At 37.4% G+C, this 21,552-nt stretch overlaps 1 protein-coding gene across 4 annotated transcripts in view; it reads right to left on the reverse strand.

Moving 5' to 3' along the window:
- The window catches only part of Stxbp4 (syntaxin binding protein 4), a 172,406-nt gene that overhangs the window by 126,682 nt on the left and 24,172 nt on the right, over positions 1 to 21,552 (reverse strand). For all 4 annotated transcript variants that reach the window (XM_013519379.1, XM_013519380.1, XM_005394087.2 and 1 more), the window contains 6 exons: positions 17,458 to 17,564; positions 16,927 to 17,137; positions 15,715 to 15,793; positions 10,625 to 10,719; positions 5,496 to 5,592; positions 2,772 to 2,863 (listed from right to left, as the gene is read on the reverse strand). In XM_013519379.1, coding sequence (XP_013374833.1) covers positions 2,772 to 2,863; positions 5,496 to 5,592; positions 10,625 to 10,719; positions 15,715 to 15,793; positions 16,927 to 17,137; positions 17,458 to 17,564 — 681 coding nt within the window. The remainder of the gene's footprint in view (positions 1 to 2,771; positions 2,864 to 5,495; positions 5,593 to 10,624; positions 10,720 to 15,714; positions 15,794 to 16,926; positions 17,138 to 17,457; positions 17,565 to 21,552) is intronic.

The raw sequence follows: 21,552 nt of genomic DNA on the forward strand, positions 1-21,552 counted from the left end.
AAAAAAAAAAAAAAAAAAAAAAAAAAGAGGCTTGTTTGTTTGGTTTTTGTTTTTGTTTTGTCTTTTTCATACATGATTTTGCTATGCAGTTTAGGCTGGCCTTGAGCTCACTTTGTAGCCCAGGCTGGTCTCTCACATAGATCTTCCTGCCCTGTCTCAGCCTTCCAGGTGCTGGGATTACATGTGTGCACCACCCACCCAGCCTCCAGTGTAGAATAGTCAATGAAAGATAACAGTCTGGGACTAAGTGGAATAGAAATAAGAGCTAACAAAGAAAACAAATTTCTGAGAAGGAAAAAAGCTGACCCATAAACTTTCTTTTAATGATTAGGTGCTATTGAGAGTCTACTGAATATATTTTAAAATGTTATAATACAGTTTTCTTATTTTAAAAAAAAGAAAATTAATTATAATCTTGGAAATAAAACCAAAACATCAACCAAAAAAAAGCTAGTATAGCTATACCATAAAGCTAAATTAAAAAACTGAGCAACTTTTAAAGGTAAAGAGATTCAATAACTTGTAAGGCTATGACAACTCAAAAATTATTTACCATACCTAATAATACAGTCTCATGATGTGGAAAACAAAAATTAACAAGACTAGGTGATAATAAAAGATGTTGAAAATGAATAAAGAAATAGAAAATTTGAAAACACAATTAACAACCAGAATCTAACAGACATATGGAAAACACTGTTTTTTATACATGCACAATGTACATTCTTTTCAACAGGTAAGGAATATTGAACTGATTATAAGCTGGTTATATGGTCAATAATTAATATCATACAGAGTAACTCTTTAACTTCAGTAGAATCACACTAAATGTCAATATCCCAGAGGAAACAGTACAATTAGAAATTCTGTAAAAATTAGGGGTCAAAGAAATAACCATATGGAAATACTATACACAAAATAGTGATTAAAATATGACCTATAAAAATGTATGAGTTTTATATATTTAAAAATTTACTGTGAGATGCATTTTAAAAATAAGATTAAAGATCTAAACAAATCCATGTTAATTTTTGATAAATTAGGTATTTTGATAAAACAAAAAGTTTTCTAAGAAGATTCACATTAACCAAAATGAAAGGAAAGGACAAAATTTGAATAAGATAATACCCTAATATCATTAATTAAAAAGTTGGAAATGTCTCTTCTTCTAAAAAAACCTAGGCTGAGACTATTTGACAGATGAACATTTTTAAATCTAAAAAAAAAGATAAAATTTCTATTATTCACATTTTTCCAGAAAAATAAGAATGGTAAGAAAATTTGAGATGTATAATGATCCAGTAATTGTGGAAATTTATTTCTTGCCCAGTTTTGCCACTCCTATTCATCACTATTCCAAATAAGTAAATTTTTTTTTTTAAAGCCAAAAATGTCATTACTTTCAAATGTCTAGAAAGCCCAAGAAAAATAAATGAAGAAGAGTTGAACAAGGGAGTCAGGTAAGATGCTATCATACAAAATAAACACTCTACAAATTGTTATCTGTATCAATCAATTAAAAATGTAATGATAATAAAAAATTTCAGTTTCATCATACACTGTGATATACTTAGTGTAATCTAACAAAAAAAATGGAAGATGTCTATGGAGCACATTGTAATTTTCTCTTGCTAAAACATAAAAAAAGACCCAAATGAATGGAGGAATGTCACATGCAATTCTTTCCAAATCATTCTTTAAGTGCAATGCAATTTTTAATAAAAAGTCTCATGAATTATTATCATGGCAAAATAATTCTAAAGATCATCTAGAATATTAAATCCAAGAAGTTAAAAAAGAATGCAGATTTCAACATGCTAGATAACCAGGAAACTAGTACTATAAAGCTACAGGAATTCAAATAATAATGCGCAGAAGATATAAATAAATCCATAAGGCACAGTGCTAGGTCTAGAAACATCTGTGCACCTAGATATAAATTTAGTATAAGATAAAGTTTGCATTTCAAGTCAAAGTAAGATTAGATAGTTGAATAAATGATAGCACAAGGAGGACAAGTGGCCATCTGTGCACAAACAAGAATAAAGTTGAGCTAATTAAATAATAAGTCACATATAAATTGGGAAGAAGATCTTCCTTATATAATACAGCACCAAAAATCCATAATAAAGAGGATGGGAAGATTTCACAATATAAATATCATAATTCTGTAGAAGAAATGATGTATGAAGTTAGTGAACTTCAAAATCCCACTTTCCATAAAACATGAAACACTTTATGTTGTTAAAAGGGCACAGAGTCGTTCCCCTGATTTTAGGAGCATGCTGTTGTGGCTAATAACTGCAAGGAAATAGGGTGTAGACCACCACAGCCCTAGTAATGCAGCTCTTTAATACTACCTTTCATGAGAATGGTTCAGACTGTAGTATTTTTACAGGCTGTATTCTTACGAGTACTTTTCTGTGTGCACCTCACAGTGAGTTGAAACACATTAGAATGGACACACACAAAGCATTTTCTGCTGAGCTGAAGAGTCACACTCTGCATTCCTCCCTCTAACAAACTGCTCACATGGGTGACTCAAGAGCAGGTAGTAGAACACGGGGCTAAGAAGAGTAAAAGCTGAAAACAATCAGAATGAACTCTTACTTTCAAGTTTAACTGTACTTTATATACTTAACCATGCAGCACATAGTATTTGTATTTTTTTTAAAAGCACTGCAAAATTAAAAAGCCTACATATATGACCCCTACCATTCAAGACCTGTGACTTACGTTCAATTAAGACAGTTCCATAGGGCATACACTACCTGTGGATCTAACAGATTGGAAATTTCTTGTGCACCAACATTTACTTCATCCAACTGCAAGGAAAACAAATTTCTGGCAACCTGGACAAAATCTAAAATGAACACATTTCAGTAAGAACACAACATTTAACCTCACCTCAAAAAATTCGTTTTCTATATGATGCTGAAGCTATGTGTTATTAACGTTAAAAATTTAATTTACAAGAATTAGGTTAAAGTAAGAATTAGGTTGAAGTGACAAGTAAATCTTAGCTCAAATACGAAGTTTTAATCTTACTTCAGTTAACACTGATAGGGTTAATAATTCAATTAAGATAATAAGGCAAACACGTATCATAGGTTATGGTTTGTGTCTAGACGTCCCCCAAAGCCTCATGCAGTCATAGTTTTATCAGAGGTGGCTATATCTACAGCATGTGATTGACTCCTAGTGCAATGCTTGGATTAAGGGTGAGTGATTGCAAACTCAGTCCTGTTAGGGCACCACTCTAATCCCATTTGTTGCTTTGTTGTCTTCTGCCTACCATGAACTGTTTCCTCTCTTGAATACTCCTCTGCTAAGCCACCCTGCCTTGGAGCCAGCAGATTATGGATAGAAACCTCTACAAACTGTGAACCAACTAAACCTTTCACCCTTTAACTGTGAGTGTTGGGTATTTTGTCTCAGCAACAAAAAAAGTAACTAAGATATCATACATATTTCATTCTCCAACTCTTGTATTATAAGTAGAACTTTTTCTGACACAGTACAATGACTTATTTTTCTACCTGAAAAAATGTGAAGTTTACTAAGAACAGCAGCAGCTAATGTTTACATAGCAGCTACTACACCCCAGGCATGGTGCTCAGTAATGTCACCCTCTAGCAATCTTCTGAGGGAGGTCCTTGTTTTCTCTCCGTTTTATAGATGAATGCGTAACTATCTTAGGTTGGCCAAAACCACATGGTAAATAAACAGCAGCTTCTTTCAGTACCACTGGTGACCTGTTTCTCTACGTATCCTAAGTATTTTGAATTTTAGCTATTATATTTGCAATTGCCAAGGATCCTTTCAAATTTTCCCTGATTGTTCCTATTTTACAGTTTCGTGCTGTTATTTCATGAACACATTCATTATCTTGATTTATCTTTTCAGAGATGTTAAGTATAGTTTTTCTGAAGTTCTCTTCACGTCTTTATCATTCATTTTTCACCTGAGGTCCTTTTTCTGTATGTCTGGTACTTGTGGGCTATATAATTTATGTTGGAGGATTTCCCAGTGTGTCTGGTAACCCTTGGCTATGAGTTTATAATTAAGACTCTGCTACCAAAAGAGTTAGCTGGAAATTCTGGGTACAGAACTTGCCTTATGAAATGGCAGATTAAATGATAGGGCAGTCCAGTGTGCCAGTTGACATTTTCTTCTGCTTCTTTAGAGAGAATCCTACACCTCCTGCCTATGATCATAGATACGGCTGCAGATTTCACTGAGCAATATGGGTATATGTGATGAGCAATGACTCACTCCCCCGAACTCTTGCTGCTAGCAACTATACATCCATAATCTCTCTGGTTTAATTTCTAAGGAAAGAGACTTCTTTTTCCCCGGGAGCTGTAAGGGAGTGGTAGGTGCCGGACTGCTTGAGAAGGAGCAGGGGAACACCAGCATATGTAATTCTCTTTAGAAACACTGCTAAAAATTGTTTCATATCACATGTGCTGCCTAAGTCTAAACTTTAGAAATACCCGATGCTTTCAAGTCTCAAGGGTCAAAGCAGCTTGTTCCCTAAAGTAACTTCCCAAAGTCTTCAGACACCTGAGATTTTCTTGCCTCTGCTCACTAACTCATTTGCTGTATTTTCCTCATCTGCTTTCTGTCCTTAAATATTGTGCTTTGATTATGTATGTATGTTGTCTTACCATTTTGGCACAATTTTCAAGACAGTGTGGGACCAAAAATACCCTTTATTTCACTCATTACCAAACTAAAATGTAAATTTTTAAATAATGCAGATATTATAAAAATGATACAATACTACCTCTACTATATAAGAAAAAAAATGCAAAAATGCCGTCAAGGATAGAAAAAATTGTTCCACTCAAATGTCACTTGAGGCAGAACAAACAGATGTGTAAAATATCTCTGCAAAAGGATTTATCAATATGTACCAAAAGTCCATTGTGGGGATTTATTCTAAGAAAAGGAATGAAAACAGCTTCATTAAAAAATATACAGATTTATACATAAATAAATATGACAATAAATGTAAGATCTGTAATATCAGCTACTGAGAAACCATCAAAATTGCTGTCAAAGGGCTAAATATTAATTTAAGTGGCACATTACACTGTCTCTCTGTAAGAATAATTATATAGCACTACACGAATACTTGTATTAGCTGAAAAAAGGAACTAGAATTAATCTCACAGCAGGGCTTCTACATAGGACTTCTATATTTTATAGTATTTATTACTAAAGTGATGTTAATGCAATAAATACAAAAGAATATGCTGCAATGATGATCCTTTACAGCTGAAAGGTTCCCGTAAAGTCGTCCTTTCTGCTGACCCAGCCAGGCCGGTATCTCTAGCTGAACTTTCAGAGCACTAATTAGGAACTTGAAGTACGTGTGGTTTAACTTTTCATTTCTCCTGCTAAAGAACAGATACTCTTAATGAAAATGGGTCACAATAAATCTCTCACAAGGTTTCTGTGATCACACAACCTGACCAACCTACAATTACCTCCAAAAGACACTGTCCCCTTTGAGTCTGCTTGTACTTGCTGTCTCAGGGCTTGGTGCTGGTCCTCTGTGGGCTGAATACCAAGGTATTTTAGAGCCTGGAAGAAAAAAGACACACGAGAATCAATTTTTTTTAAATCACCAAAAAATAAAACTTCCGTTTCTAACCCAGTGGAAAATAAAAGTCAACATTAGGAATAGGGACCAGAATTACAGTCTGCCCAAGGAGAATCTACTCACTGCTTATGGATTAAGTGACTATAAGAAATTAGCTTCATTATTCCACCACCACCTCCATTTTTTTTCCAGGGTACTGCTTTGGTTAGTGCATAGTTCTAGAACCAAAAGTCAAACTGTTTCTTAGTTTACGTGACTTGGCAGAAGAAAATCAGCAAGAGAGTCCTATTAAAGTCAGACTGACAAGTGACACTCAAAAACATGAATAGTTTTTGGTTACTACTCTACCTCTGAAAGCAAAAGTGAAATTGGCAGGAATTGATTTAAATACAAAATATAATTTTTGGCCTATTTGGGGGTAGGCTCTCACAAGTACTAAAGGAACAGGCTTTCTCACTCCCCAGCTGCCTTCTGCAGGCGCTCCTGTCATGGGTAAGGCACCCATTCCTGAGTGAAAGTTCTGAGACTGCCAGTGATTCCACTGTTCACTTCCCCTTTGCCACAGAACCAACCGGTTTTGAGGCAAAAATGCTGCCCCTCCAGGAAGCCTACTTTAAAAGTAGGGCTATGCACACCTAACAATAATTAATTAATACAAAGGTATAGGATATAGTATAGCAAAAAAAAAAAAAAAAAAAAAAAAAACTATTGGTTAATGCCTCGGTATGCAATTGGGGCATGGTAAACAAAAGACACAGGTGAATACGAGGAAACATTCTTTTAAGTTTCTTAAAGCTTAATTTAGCATCATCTGCCTGCTCTGTCAAAGCCAAGAGTATTTACCTTCTACAAGATGGAATAATGATGCTAACCTTTTTTTTTTCTGGTACTGGCAATTGAACTCAGGACCTTGCACAGGCCAGGCAGGCGCTATGCCACTGAGCTATATCCCTGGCCCCCGGAATAATGATTTTTAGTTTTTCTGTGTGTTTTTTTCCCCCTTCTAAAATGGCCCAAATATGAAGAATAGCATAATACATAGAATGCCCATTCATTTACTATTATTATAGGCAGGTAAGGTAGATAGAAATAAATATACAGTCAGAGAGGTCAGCAGAAAACAAAGACATCAGAATTTTGGATGGAAGTGCCTGTGAAGAAGGCCAGGTCTCAAGACAAAGATGCAGTGGGGCAGGCCTACATGCCTCCCCCCAGGGGATAAACAATAACTTGAGATTATATTGTAATTAGCACCGCCTGGTCCAGGAAGTTCAGACAGGCATCAGTTGCACCCATGGGTGACCAGAGCATCTGGACCCATCCCTTTCCAAAAATGCCTGTTTTTGCCATGTATCCCCCTCTTTTTTTTGGCTTTTTGGGACAAGGTCTCACTATGCAGTTCAGGCTGGCCTTGAGCTCACTTTGTAGCCCAGGCTGGTCTCGAACTCACAATGATTCTCCTGCCTCAGTCTCCTGAGTGCTGGGATTACAGATATGCACCACCACACCCGGCACTAACTGCTTTTTTTGGGTTTTTTTGGTTTCCATGTACCCTCGCTACATGCCTCGTTTCCCTATTGGATCAATGTTAGCTAAATGGCTATACTTGTAATCCTATAGGTTGATTATAGTTTGACCCACCTCGTACCCACGTTGTGACTTTGCTATATAAATTACCCCTGACAAAGGGCCTCGGTGACTACCCACTTTTGGGAGCCCTCCTGTCTCTCAGCAGCTCTCTCTCAATAAAGCTTGCCTACTCTTAAGCTCCACTCTTCCTTGGAAATCATTCTTAGATATTTGGGGAACACAAACTTGGCACATCTGACGTGTAGCAAGTCGAAAGTCACACTTCTATTCCACTATCATCAAACACACACTGACATGTGCTTGAAATTTATATATAAATTTAAAGAACAATAAAATTACACATCTAGTTGGAAGTTTTCTCTATCATTCTTTAGCAATAAATACTATCCTCAGGGTGGTGTATCCTTCCTGTCCACAATTTGATGTTATTATCTGTGAAACTAGTTCATTTATTTTAGCTATAAAAGATACCTAATTATATGGGTATATTATAACTTGTGTACCATTTTCTGATTGATGGGCTTTTATAATTACTCCAGTTTTTTTTTAAATTACAAAACATTATACATGTCTCGTTGTACAGTTGTATGAAAATTTATTGATTTCTCTCTAGTACAGAATATCCCTCCAAGAGGAAAGGTTGAGTCACAGGTGATTTACATTACGAACTTAATAGACATTGTTAGATTTTTCTCTAAATTGGTTATACCAGTCTATGTATACCAGTAGTATATAAACATTCCTATTTTTTTACATTCTTAACAGAATTTGTTATTTTTACACTTCCATTTTTTATCAAATGTTGAATATGAAATAACATGCTGTTAATTTGAATTCCCCAAATTACAAGTGAGATTGAACATCTTTTACATTTATTAGTGGTGCTTTTGACTCATGAGTCATTTAGAAATATGTTTAAAATTTTCATATGTAGTTTTAAAGATGCATCTTTTGTTACTGATTAAAAATCTGGAGGCAATGTTCCAGTATTTACAACCAAAACTGTTTCTAGATGTTGCTACCTATCCCAAGGAAAAAGCACCACTCTAGGCCTTAAGAACCACTGCTCCAGAGACAAATACTATTAACTGCTTGGTATGTAATAGTCCAGATTTTTTCTATAAATATTTATCTTTATGTAAATTTATATGTTACATCAATTTTTGCACATATTAAATTTCTCTACCATTCTCTATGTTTAAAAATTATCAACATATCTCAGCTTTATATGCTGTACAATTTTGGATCTACTGCATGCTTTAAAATATCAATATATCCCAGCTTTCTACTCTGTATGTTTTTAGATCTACTGTATGCTTTTAAAAATTATTATAATAAGCTAGGTATTGGTGGCACATGCCTATAATCCCAGCTATATGAGAGGCTGAAGAAAGAAGAATCCAAGTCAGGGGCTGGCCTGAACAATTCAGTAAAACCCCCGTTTCAAAATAAAGCTTTTGTTAAAGGGACTGGGCAGTGTAGGTCAGTGTAGCAGAGTGCAGTGTGGTTGCCTAGCACTCATGAGACCCTGGGTTCAATCTCCAGTACCGCCCCTCCTAAAAATTATATCATCTTATTTGAACTAAATTTTTTAAAAGTTTCATGGTTATTTAATTCACACACATCCTTATTTCTGAAAAGACAAGGATACAGAAAAATCTGAACAAATAAGCTTTTCTCACTCCCCCTCAAATTTTTTTTTTTCTCTTTTTGAGACAGGGTGTCACTATATAGTTCAGACTGGCCTTGAGCTCACTTTGTAGCCCAGGCTCGTCTCGAACTCACAATAATCCTCCTATCTCAGCCTCCCGAGTGCTGACATTACAGCCATGCGCCACCATGCCCAGCCTTCCCCTCAGCTTATTACTATTGGGTCATATCCCCTTTGTCCAATTATACTCTTCCATAACTGTCTATTCTTCATCCCAAACCTAAGCATGAAAATACACAGATTGTTCTGTTTTTTTGGGTCTTTATTTCTAAAGGCCTTGTGCCAGGTAAAACTTATATCAAATACATTTCTATGTTTTTCTCTTGCTAATTTATCTTTTGTTAAAAGTGGGAATGCCCTGAACCTAGCTGAGACAAGTGAGAACTCTTTCCTCTCCTGTAAGGAAAAAATATGCGTTTGAACAGTGGCAGGCATTTCGAAGAAGTAGGTAATTTCATTGTTAAAGCAAGATACAAGAAGGATTATAAGGCAATATGAAGTAATGGTTAGTGCTCCAGATATGCACAATAAGGCAGTATTTTATTGTGCAATCTATTATAGTTAGCTAAGTCTGAACAACAGAGGTGGAATTGAGCCAGCATTCGAACAATAGATAAGATTCAAATTTGCAATGAGAAAGATAATACCACAGGACCAAGTAAAGGTAGAAAAGTGGAATAAGTACAATGTGTATTTATCCTAGCTATGGAATTTGATATCCTTTCTGAAATGTGCAAAAGCGCTACTCATAAAAGCTTACAGGAAGCTAGAGATCGTGGACCTCCAGCCACAAATCCGTTTTACATTAAAAAAAACTGAGGAGAAGTTTTAAAGCATGTGGCCACATGTAATTTCTCTTTTTAAATCATTGTAAGTTTCTTTGACATATGTAAGATCTCAATCCTTTACTCTCCCGGGGATTATTTTATGGCACTGAGTACACTGCTCCAATCTATCTATCTTTTTATTTATTTATTGAAACAGGGTCTCACTTAGTTCAGCCTGGCTTCAAACTCACGATGTACACGGGCTGGCCTTGCACTCTTGGTGATCCTCCTGCCTCAGCCTCCAGAGTTTTAGGATTACAGGTATGTGCCACCCCGCCCAGCTCTTTTTAAATTTAGTGGGCACCTATTTTATCCTTTAGGATTTAGCAGTCCTACGCTTTTTAAAAAGTTGAGAAGCCGAGGATATAGCTCAGTGACATAGCACCTACCTGACAAGTGCGAGGCTGTGAGTTCAATTCCCGGTACCAAATAAAATAAATAAAATTTTAAAAAAATAATAAACTTTAAAAAATAAATAAATAAACAATAAATTAAAAGTTGAGCAAATGAATGGAGCATTACTTCATTGCAATTACTGCTATTACACACAAAGCCTAATGTCCTTTGGCCTAATTTATTCCACGTTTCCATTCATTCTAGATTGAAAAATATCATGTATTTCTGACTGCCAAAGAGAAAGCAACTGATTAATTTCAATGTCAATGTAGTTGCAACAGGTTTTACTTCTATTGGAGACTAGTGAACCCTAGGAGCCGCCCACTGAAACAGTAGTTAAATAATTTAAGCCCTAAGGACCATTCATTTAATTGTGAATAAGTAGCTTTAGGAAACTAATGACTCCAGTACTTTCTCCTCTCAAAAAAGTGAAAGTGCTTCTTTCCTGTTATTGCCCTACAAAGAGAGATGAAAATTTAAGGGATTTACCATTTCCAGTTTCTCTGCCTTGAGGCGAACAGAAGGGTTTAGGGAAATCTTCCTTCCTCGTGGTCCATAATTATCAGTGCAGGCAGGAGCAACATCTAAGAGACAACAGGGTGCACATTAATTGGAGACTTAATTGGAAGAGAACTTTTCATTTGACAGGATGTGCTTTGGACTCCTGCTGTTCAGAAGTAATTCTGGTTAATCAGTTGGCAGTTTTCACTTTTGTTTTCATGATTTTTTTTTTTCTGTAGGCTTAATATGTACCACATAAATCAGCTTTCCTTGAGCTCTAAAAGATATACAGAAAGCATCTCCAATTATCCACTGTGAAGTCTCAGAGAAATAATAACTGAGAAGACAAACATACATCCCACCACTATGACCATCATCACAATAACTTACTCCTTGCAAGATAAAAGTTTTTCTTTTGTTCAAAAAAAAAAAAAAAACTCCTATCAAAGATTCAAAGAGCTCATGCTATTTCTTTGGTAGAAGTGGTTTTGTTACATGAGTTTTGGAAGTGCTCTGGAAAAACTCATAAATGAAAATAATCTTAAATTTGTAGATAAGTATGATATAGACTCTGAACTCTTTGAGCTAACATTCCTGTCTTATTTTACAGAAAGGTTATACCTCAAGTAACATACACAGGCTTTGAAGAGAAGAGAATAATACACCTCTTGCCTATTTTCCTACACTTTTCCAATATGCCCTCAATACATACATACACCCTTTGTCCTTGTTGAAGGACTAAGAAATCAGGTGTAACAAGAAGCTAGAGCTGGAAGAACCATTTGTTTCAATAAAGTTTGTGAAACAAATTTCTATAATTTATGTCAATCCTTGCCATCTAAATTGTCACTATTCTAAATACACTCTTAAATGGTATTTTACTAGTTCTACATAGAAACAAGAGGAAGAGAAAAAACTTTTTCAAATGTCACATCTTTATGCAGTGTTTTAATTTTTTTATTTCTCAGAGCATCTGTCTCTAAGTACAAAATGATTTGCATTCTCTTTCTTAAGAACATAAGAAGCGCATGTGAAAATAAATAGTCTTCCTCTAAACCTTTAACACATCCTCAACATTCTATGTAAAATCTTTAATATAGCTTATAGGTGTCAAGATTATAAAAAAAAATGGTTACTGACTATTATCTCCAAATGGAATTCAACCTTGAGAAAGATTGGTCTCAGTGTAACTGAATCTTTATACTTCTGACAAAAGCAAGAAAATCTGTGTTATCATGACCTCTAATTGTTGGCCATGGGTTAAAAAATATTTTTTCTCTTAAAAGGAGTTCAATAGCAAACCCTAAGCTTGGCATGAAAGAACCCTGAAATGGTATGGAAGAGCAAATCCCAGATTATTTTTCATCTCATGAGACTTGACTTCTAGTTTGGAGTTTTCCCTGCAATTAATGGACACAAACACTAGGGGGGGTACCCTAGTTAAGGCCTCCAAGACTAACTATGAGAGTGAATTACTCAACCTTATTGTGAGTGGAAGAGATGCAGAGAAGATTGGAACAAGAGGCAAAGAGAAGAAAGACAGGGAGCGACAAGGACACCCCGAGACATCACTCTCACATTTTCTTATATTTGGGCATAAAAATTTTCTAACAGTGGAAATAGCAAAATACTAACTCTTGTGTGTGCTTATTTCCAGCCATGTAATGAACTAATTATTGCACATATAAGCTCATTAATCTTCACAATCACCACAGTGACATCAATGTTACTATTCCCACTCCAAAAACCAAGACCCACAAAGGCCCAGAAATTGGCCTGGTCTTACACAGCTAGTCCACAACAGTGTAAGTACTCTAATCTCTTAGGACTCGATAAAACAATGTTCTCATGTGTCAAAATCTTTTATTATCATTTTCTCATCTGTAAAGTAGAAAGGCTAAAACTGACCACCCATAGAGCTCTTAAGTTAAAATCAATGAAATCATAGAAAAATATCAGGAAGATATAAAGTATTGTTCATATTCACACAGAGACACTGTATCAATTGGTGATTTAACATAGAACTGTATTAACCTCCTGTTTAATAGTATGCTTAGCAAAATAGTAAGCTTAGCAAAATCTTATGTTTTTTTCTTGCTTTCTTCAACCTTTCATCTGAATCTTTACTTTTGCATTCAAACCTTCAGAGGGTCTCGCACGCAAGACCTTGGCAACTGACAGGAGCTTAGCCCGAGAAGTCCCTCGCAGAGACCCTTGCTCACCTGCCTGTGTCAGCTCTACCCCAGCCTCCAGCTCTTCACCCGCCCCCCTCGGGAGGAGTGAGGCATTTCAAGGATAGCTTACTATTCTCTTGGGTTTTGTCGTCCTAGTCCTCTTCTCAGGAGCAGAAGCAAGGGAATGTTTACAATGGAAGGATCAATACCATCTGATCAATTCCATCAACCCTGGGAGGATATTATTTCCTCATCAGTATTTTCTTTCCAAAGACTTCATGCAGAAGAATGAAGGCTTGTGCTATTGTTAAGCTAATGACTGTATTTCTTATCCCCCTTTTCTGTTTTTTTTGTTTTGTTTTGTTTTGTTTTGTTTTGTTTTGTTTTGTTTTTCTCCAGTACCGGGAACCGAACTCATGACCTTGCGCTTGCCAGGCAGGCGCTTTTGCCGCTGAGCTAAATCCCCAGCCCTATCCCCCTTTTTTGTACTGGGGATAGAATTCAGGGCCTTCACACTGAGCTACCTCCCCAGCCCCTTTTCTCATTTTTTATTTTGAGGCAGGGTCTTGCTGATTTGCCACAGTGCGCAGGCTGGGAATTTGCAATTCTCCTGCCTCAGGTACCCAGAGTGCTGGGATTACAGGTATGTACCACCATGCCCAGCGGCCAAGAGATTTTTCTAAATTGATGTCTGTATATTGTGACAAATCCCTTACTATGTGCTAATTTGGGGGATCAAAGGAGGATACAACATTCAACCATGAGAAGCTTGCACTTCTACTCTAGAAATTTGCCCAAAAATATTATCTCAGCTACACACTAGCTTAAGGTTCCATAATACTAACAGCAAAATTTACTGAACATAGACTGTGTACCAATTACAACGCTAAGTACTTGACATGCGCAAGCTTGTTTAACCCGTACAACCCCAAGAGGCAGCTACTTCTAAGGTATAGAACTAGTAAACTGGGAGCCAGCATTTGAATGTCTGAGTTTGCATTCCGAACCTGGGAGGAGCCACTGGCACCCTCCTCCACCATGATTAGCTTACCAGTTCTTCCCTGGGTTCACTTGGTTAAAGTCTTTAAATTATTCATCTAAAGGTATTACAAAATCCATCCATATATCCATATATATGCATATATAAAAACAAATACATATTTTAAGTTTTTTTCTAATTTGAATAATGAAATTTTAACCTGTGATTGATTTCATAATACGCTATTAAGTACCTCCTAGAAAAATCCTAATGACTTTTTAAGTCCTACCATACTGTCTTCTGTACATGCGACATATATAGCAAATACTGAATAAATAAGTAGCTAGAGGAGGCACTGAGAAGTGTAGTTACTCTAAAAACTAAAACATTATGTAGTGTTATATAATGAGTTATGACAAACTCAGGGAATAAAGGCCTTGATTCAGTCACTGAGCAACTTCGATCCACTTCTCTCTAAACGGTTGGCTTCATTCACCTCTTTCTTTCCACCTGCTTTCCCGATTTAAAGTAAAACAGTGTTATCAAGAAACTGAGCATCGCTGGGCGTGGTGGCGCACACCTGTAATCCCAGCACTCAGGAGGCTGAGGCAGGAGAATCGCTGTGAGTTCGAGACCAGCCTGAGCTACAAAGTGAGCCCAAGGCCAGCCTGAACTGCATAGCGAGACCCTGTCTCAAAAAGACCAAAAAAAAAAAAAAAAGAAACTGAGTATTAATTACATACAGACTGTTAACAAAGCTCCTAAGAGTCAACAAATCTCCCTAGATTAAAAAGCATATTATTTTGGGTAAAAAGTACCATTAACCCATTGGTAAATATTGCCGCAAATCAGAGGAAACTACTATGGAATCTCGCATAAATTCCTGTAAAGTCTGATAGATTCAGCGGGTAGGCTGCAGAAGATTGAATCTAAGGCCTGAACTATGTGTTCTATTGCTGGGATAGACCTCCAGCCCATGTCTGGCAGCTATTTATTTATTTATTTATTTTTGTCTTTTTGAGACAGGGTCTCGCTATGCAGTTCAGGCTGGCCTTGAGCTCACTTTGTAGTCCAGGCTGGCCTGGAACTCATGATGATCCTCCTGTCTCAGCCTCCTGAGTGCTGGGATTACAGGCATGTGCCACCATGCTCGGCCCCATGCAACTATTTAATTTAAATAACTCTCTTTACTTTGAAATTATTACCTAGATGATGCTATTAAAAATTAAATATATGGGTAGCAACTTATACTATAATTTAGCAATATGTAATTAGCATTTTATTTATGCTAAATAGTTTTTTTTTTGGCAACTTTTGCTAAACTTGTGGAAATAGTTTCAGGGAAGGGATGTTGTTCTTGGTATTTGACCAATCAGCACTTTATATTTTGATAATAATCCTTTTTAATGGGCAGTTTGACAAGTTTTGCTTTATGTTTTAAAAAGTCAGTAAATAATTTCAGAGTAAATAAAAACTAGTAATACTACATCCACAATACTGATGCCTTTTCTAACTTACATCTATATGATTTCTTCCAAAATAAATAAACAATTCTTTTCTTAAGCTGCGTGCCCTTCTGTCATGTGTGTTTTGAAAGGTACAGTTAATTTACCCCATTAGTATGTCATTAACAGGTCAAGGCAACCTAATCTAGATTCACAGGAGTGTTCATTATTTGGTCTCAGTTCATTAGCTAGGATAGCTTCAGAGACACTTACAATAATGCACCTTTTAAAATTTCAACTCTTTGTTCAGGGAAATTTCCAATAAAAGTCATAATCTAACAGGGACCACTGGATAATACATTCATTTTGCTCTTTTATTCATGGAAGGAAAAAAGGCATAATGCAACTTTTATGTTCTCTTCATTGAGAGAGAGTAACTGCAAAAAAAAAACAAGAAAGAGGAATTAAATGTGTATTTACCCGAATTAGCCATATCCATAGTGCTGTGGTCTGAAGAAGTAATTGGAATATATTCTGTTTTCTCAAATCCAGTTTTTATCTGTGAAAGAAAGGGGAGAGCATAAAATGTCATTTTCTAAAGTAGGTCAAAGACCAGACTGGATGTTCACACTAACATAAAAAGAATGGTTAAGGAGATTAAAGCAACATCCCAGAAAGATATAAAACCTCTAAAATTTTGGTGTATTCACCTTCAAACAAAGCATTTCAGAATTAAAGGTAAGAACTGCTTTCAGATCTACTGTGTCCAAGGATAACAAAACCTAAGGCCATGAACCTTGTCTTTTTTAAAGACATTATAAATCCAAATGACAAAGTCTAAGGGGCTGACAGAAACTCTCACACCCTCTCTGATCAGCATGCTCCTGAAAGTAAAGTTATCCTTAAAGAATTTATTCCACTGCCTGCAAGCCTGAGTTTCCTGTATTACCTTATAGCTAACACAGATTCAAAGACTATATATTCTATTTTATAATTCTTATTTTTTAGGACAATATAACTTTTGTAACTGGTTGTATTATTTTGATATTAGAAAATCCATTTTTTATGACTTTTTAAACAGAGAAAACTGTTTACTGGTATATATACATGAAAGTAATACCCACCTAGATTGGGTGATTAGAATTAATCTTTTTTTTTTTTTTTGGTACCGGGAATTGAACTCAGGACCTTCCTTGCACTTGCCAGGCAGGCACTTGTGCCACTGAGCTATATCCCAACTGGGTGATTAGAATTAGCTTCCCTGTGTAGCAAACAAGCTAAGGGGACGACGACAGTTGCCTAGCATCTATCAAACAAAATAAAAATGAACTGGGCCACATTAGAGACTGTCTGAAACTAAATATTATGTTCTTACAGTTCTGAGTTACGTCTAGATATATGCTTATGGTAGCACTTTGCCACAATGACATTGTCTAACTGATTATGCCTCTGCACATAGGACACTTTGATTTGAAAAATTAATGTTTACTGACAATGCAGCATAAAAGTCTAAACCAGAAAAAAAGAAACCTTCCAAGGAAATAGTAATCTGTTAACCAAAGTGTTCCCAAAATTACAATTTTGCATCTGTTTCACCAACAGAAAAAAAACAAAACAAAACAAAAAAAACCCACACATCAGGGATTTATGGATTGAATCTACAAGCAGAGAATTTAAGACAACCTGACTCACCTTGGAGGAAGGTAAGATGACATCTTGAGTTTTCGGGGTCGATGAGGTCTGTGGAATTCGTATTTCCAGGGGAGAAGAAAGAAGACTAAATGTTGAGGCCTGAGGCCCACATTCTCCTGAAGCTTGTAACAAGGATGTAGAGGACAGATTCTCTAGATAGCTGCCATGAGATCTTTGTCTTATGAATGCTACCTCCCACGTAGATTCGGACCTAGTATTAAAAAGAAATCACTTTATTGACATGCAGTGGATATAATACAACTGAATTCTCAAATCATGTTTCAAGTATTATTAAAAGTATTTCATTGAGGGTCTAAAGAACTTAAGTTATCTTAAATTACTATTTTGTGTCTGTGTGTGTGTGTGTGTGTGTGTGTGTGTGTGTGTGTTTGGTACTGGGAATAGAACTCAGGACCTTGCGCTTGCTAGGCAGGTGCTTGTGCCCCTGAGCTATATCCCCGGCCCTTTAAATTGCTATTTTTAATGAGACATGTTAAATGACTCACTCTATCTTAGGTACAGAACCGTTACCTCAGCTTGGCTCTGGTAATTATGCTTTTTGCTTCTTCCAGTGACACCCCAATCAGAGATTCCTTGTTTACTGAGACAAGCTGATCTCCCGGCTTCAAACGTCCATCCTAACAAAAAGTGTTAAAAGTAACATTTATAAAGCAATCAATGAAGTGGTTTATTTCTTTAATTGCTTGTATGCAATTAAAGCCAAAAACTTTTTGGGAAGAATGTCTTAAAAAGTGAAAAGAAAAACTTAAGAGAATCTCAATAGCAAAATGTCTTGATCAAAGCCTAGTCTGGCAATACACATAAATAAAATCGCATGGCTTATGCAGTCCATGAATAAATTTGCAGGCTAAGGAATCCTGCTTGTATTAGGAGACAGGCCTTACAGCAGGGATGGAAACCTGTTTCAAAAGTTCAGCACTATCAAAATGGTAAAGCTTTGACTCCATGATAAATAAGCCAGACACTCATGAGACATTTCAGAATGAGTCATTCACTGAAGTTTCTGAGAATTCATGCATCTTTTCTCCCACCAAACAGTTCAGTGTGGATTTATAGGCGAAGTGGACTAGCTCTTTAAAAGTTTGGTAAGGGACGTTGTATGGATCCTATTCGTGATCACACACTTTGTTCGCTCTGTTGCCTCTCCTGAGACGAGGCCTAGTCAGCTGTGCATCTAGCACATTTGCTATATCTTGCTAAAAGCAACCAATTTTAACTGGCTACCTGGTGCTGTCACTGTTAAGTCCTGGCCTTGCTCATAACTAGTATGATAGGAATAAGACAGAGCGGGTCAATTACAGGAGTTCAAGTAGTTAGAAGGCAAGAAGCTCCGTTATTTTTTTTTTCTTTAAACTAAAAGAAAAAAGCCCTTTTCTTTTTCAGTTCCTAAGCTATTTCTCTGTATATCAACAGCACAAAGCCAGCAGGTAGCATTTCTACACCATGGACAAAGCTTGTGTGGCGCTATGGGCGTCTCCCAATGACCCACGTATTATAAGCCTGGTCCCCAGCTTCACATGGTTAGGAAACAGTGGGGATTTTGTGGCGGGGCCTAGTGGCAGGTCATGCGTCACTGGGGGAAGCCAGGGGAGGAGACTGTGAGACCCTGCTCTCCGTCCCTCTTCTGCTGCGTGCCACAAAGGGGCGGCTTGTGCCCCACCACGTGTCCCACGGTGACGTGTCGCCTACACCCAAAGCAACAAGCTGGCTGATCACGCACGGCAGTCTCCAAAACTGTGACACCAGGTGAATCCTCTCTTCATTAGCTGATCACTTCAGGTACTTGTTCGAGGGACAGAAGGCTGACTGATATGTAAGGCTAAAGAGCTAGATTTCTCACTCTGATGATACTGAAATAACTTCCACAATTCAAGGAGACATTTTACTTTAAAGTCTTACCTGCTAAAATACAAGCCTAAAGCAATCCAGCTTCGACCTGAACTGTATTATTCATAAAGTGGTGGCTTATCATGATTTTACTCCTAAATAACTGTTTTTATTAGAAAAAGGATGGATGACAGTATGTAGTATTATCTCTTCTACTGACTGATGAACACAGAAGAAAGCTAAATAAATATGAAACATTCATCAGAAGACCTTTTAGGAGCATGTTACTTCCAATCACGTATGAAAGATTTATAGTCTAAATGCATAATGACCCTTTAATCTTTCTGAAGTAAAAACACTTTAAAAACTTCAACCAGCTCAGCGTGGCAATGCGCGCCTATAATCCCAGTACTTGGGAGGCTGAGGCAGAAGAATCACCTCAAGTTTGAGGCCAGCCTGGGCTACATAATAAGTTCAAGGCCTAACTACATAGTAAGACCCTGCCTAAAGTCAGACATACAGACAAAAACTTCAGCCTGAAAAGGTAATTTGATTTTAAAGTCTACAAAATCTGAAAATTAACTTGGATTTTCTGTAAATATATAATTAAATATAACTCACGTGATCAGACATCATAATACACAATAGCTAGAGTCCGAAGTCATTGATTTCCTTACATCTGGCAAATATGCAGGGAAAAACATACAATACTGATGCTAAAAAAAAAACCCTAACATGGAGAAAGCATCTAACATGGATCTTTCATGTTCAGTAAAACAGCAAGGCCTATTTTCTAAGGTTTCATAATCACGGTTTCGCACTGGCTGGGACCAACTCTTACATCATGCATTACACTCACTGGTCCTTTCAACCACATACAGTGAGGTGTTTATGTCCATGCACCTGTGATTCAATATTTTAAATTTTAGTGTAAGGATACTCACTCATGGAAGATTACGATGAAACGGCAACAAAAGCTAATAAAAACCAGTGAGAAATGAATACAGTTCTAGAGCGGGTTCATTCTGCGGGAGTGAGAGGGGAGAGTTCGGGGAGGGAAATCACAGACTATCTCAGTGACAGTTCACGTTTCCATCTCTCGTTGAGTCAGTCCACATGGGCCCATGGGTGTTGATCTTACTATGCTCCCCAAGTGGTTAAATTCAGCTCTAAATCAAGGGAACCTGGAAAACAATTCCTTTTTAGAATCCTATTAATAAAATACGGGGGGGTTTCTTGTTTTTTTGTTTTTTTTTTTTTTTTTTTTTTGTCTTTTTGAGACAGGGTCTCGCTCTGCAGTTCAGACTGGCCTTGAGCTCACTTTGTAGCCCAGGCTGGCCTCAAACTCACAACGATCCTCCTGCCTCAGCCTCCCGAGTGCTGGGATTACAGGCGTGCGCCACCACGCCCTGCCCTAAAATACGTTTTAAATGAAATTTAACGGTACTTTTGTATCCCAATACCTGCTTAACAAAAATTTAGTGGGGAGGTGGGGGGAATAAAACCCGATCGCATTCAGTCAAAGCATGCAAAAGACACCGAGAGGAAAAGCTTCTTTCAGAATGGTGGTGGAAGACAGCCATAATTAGATTTCTAAAAATATAAATATTCTCAGTATTATTACTTCCTTTTATTAACTTTACTTAGAAAGAGAAAATTTTATGGTGACTGTTACCCAGACGGCCATTGTTTCTCACTTGGGTGGAAGCCTTTCAAGGCAATGGCCTGACGCAGGAAGACCGCAGGCTTTGGCAGTCACAGACACCTGAATCTGAATTTGAGCTCCGCAAAGTAGTAGCCAGAAATCCTCATGGACAATGAGAAGGACGACGCAGGAGCTCACGATCTTGTGCGCTGTGGACTCAGAACTGAATTCTAAATTACACGGCGAGAGCTCCTGCATTGATAGATCTTCTATTAATCACTGTTAGTTGTCTGGCTTGCAGAGAAAAAGGCTAAGAAAAGACCCAAGATGGTTCAGGCCGACCTCCAGCCTCCAGTGTCCTCTTTCCCGGCCGTCCAGCATTCACAGCGGAGAGGGAACGTTTTCACGAAGACCATTCGCCCGTCTTGCGTTATGTTACTCTAACGTGATAAAGTGCCATTTTCCACCAGGAAGGGAGTCGGAGAAGAGAACAATGCATTCTGACTGTGATTTCTGGTGTCTGCGTACTTTTTTTACTTTCTAAAAAGTATTTACAGCAGTTCGTTTCCCCGCCCCTTGCCTCCCAGAATAAGACCTTAGCTGATCATGTGAATTTCTGAACTTGTGGAAAAGTCAGAACCTGCAAATGCAAACAAAGCTATTTCGGGAAAAGTCTGGCATTCTGAAGGAGCGAGTTCCTCCCCGGCTGGGTTAATGGACATGTGGAGCTGCTGAACGTGGGGGTGTGCTGAGGCCTCTCCGACAGTCTGGGTTGCACCTCAGAGTGACTGAACCACTGCAGGGCAGGGCAGGCGGGGCGCCAAGGCAGTGCGAACTCCTCACGCTGGCGCTCATCGAGGGGCGCGATAAGAGCGCATTCCTAACCACTTACTCAACAGCACTGTTTAACAGCTACCAGCATGGTTCATTTCCAATTACGATGGTATCGCATAGTTTACGAAACACCGTATTTTCACATTATCAAGAAACTATCTGCGCAGTCCCACTCTGCTTTAACCTACTCATTCCTAAAAGGAACGCTTCTCTGTGGGTCTGTGCGGTTTCTCGCTCACACTTTCACCAACGATAGACTGAAGGTATTCTTTCTCTTTTTTTTTTTTTTTTTTTTTTTT

This window comes from Chinchilla lanigera, unplaced genomic scaffold, assembly GCF_000276665.1.
Source record: "Chinchilla lanigera isolate Chin_1 unplaced genomic scaffold, ChiLan1.0 scaffold00050, whole genome shotgun sequence".
Lineage (NCBI taxonomy): Eukaryota > Metazoa > Chordata > Mammalia > Rodentia > Chinchillidae > Chinchilla > Chinchilla lanigera.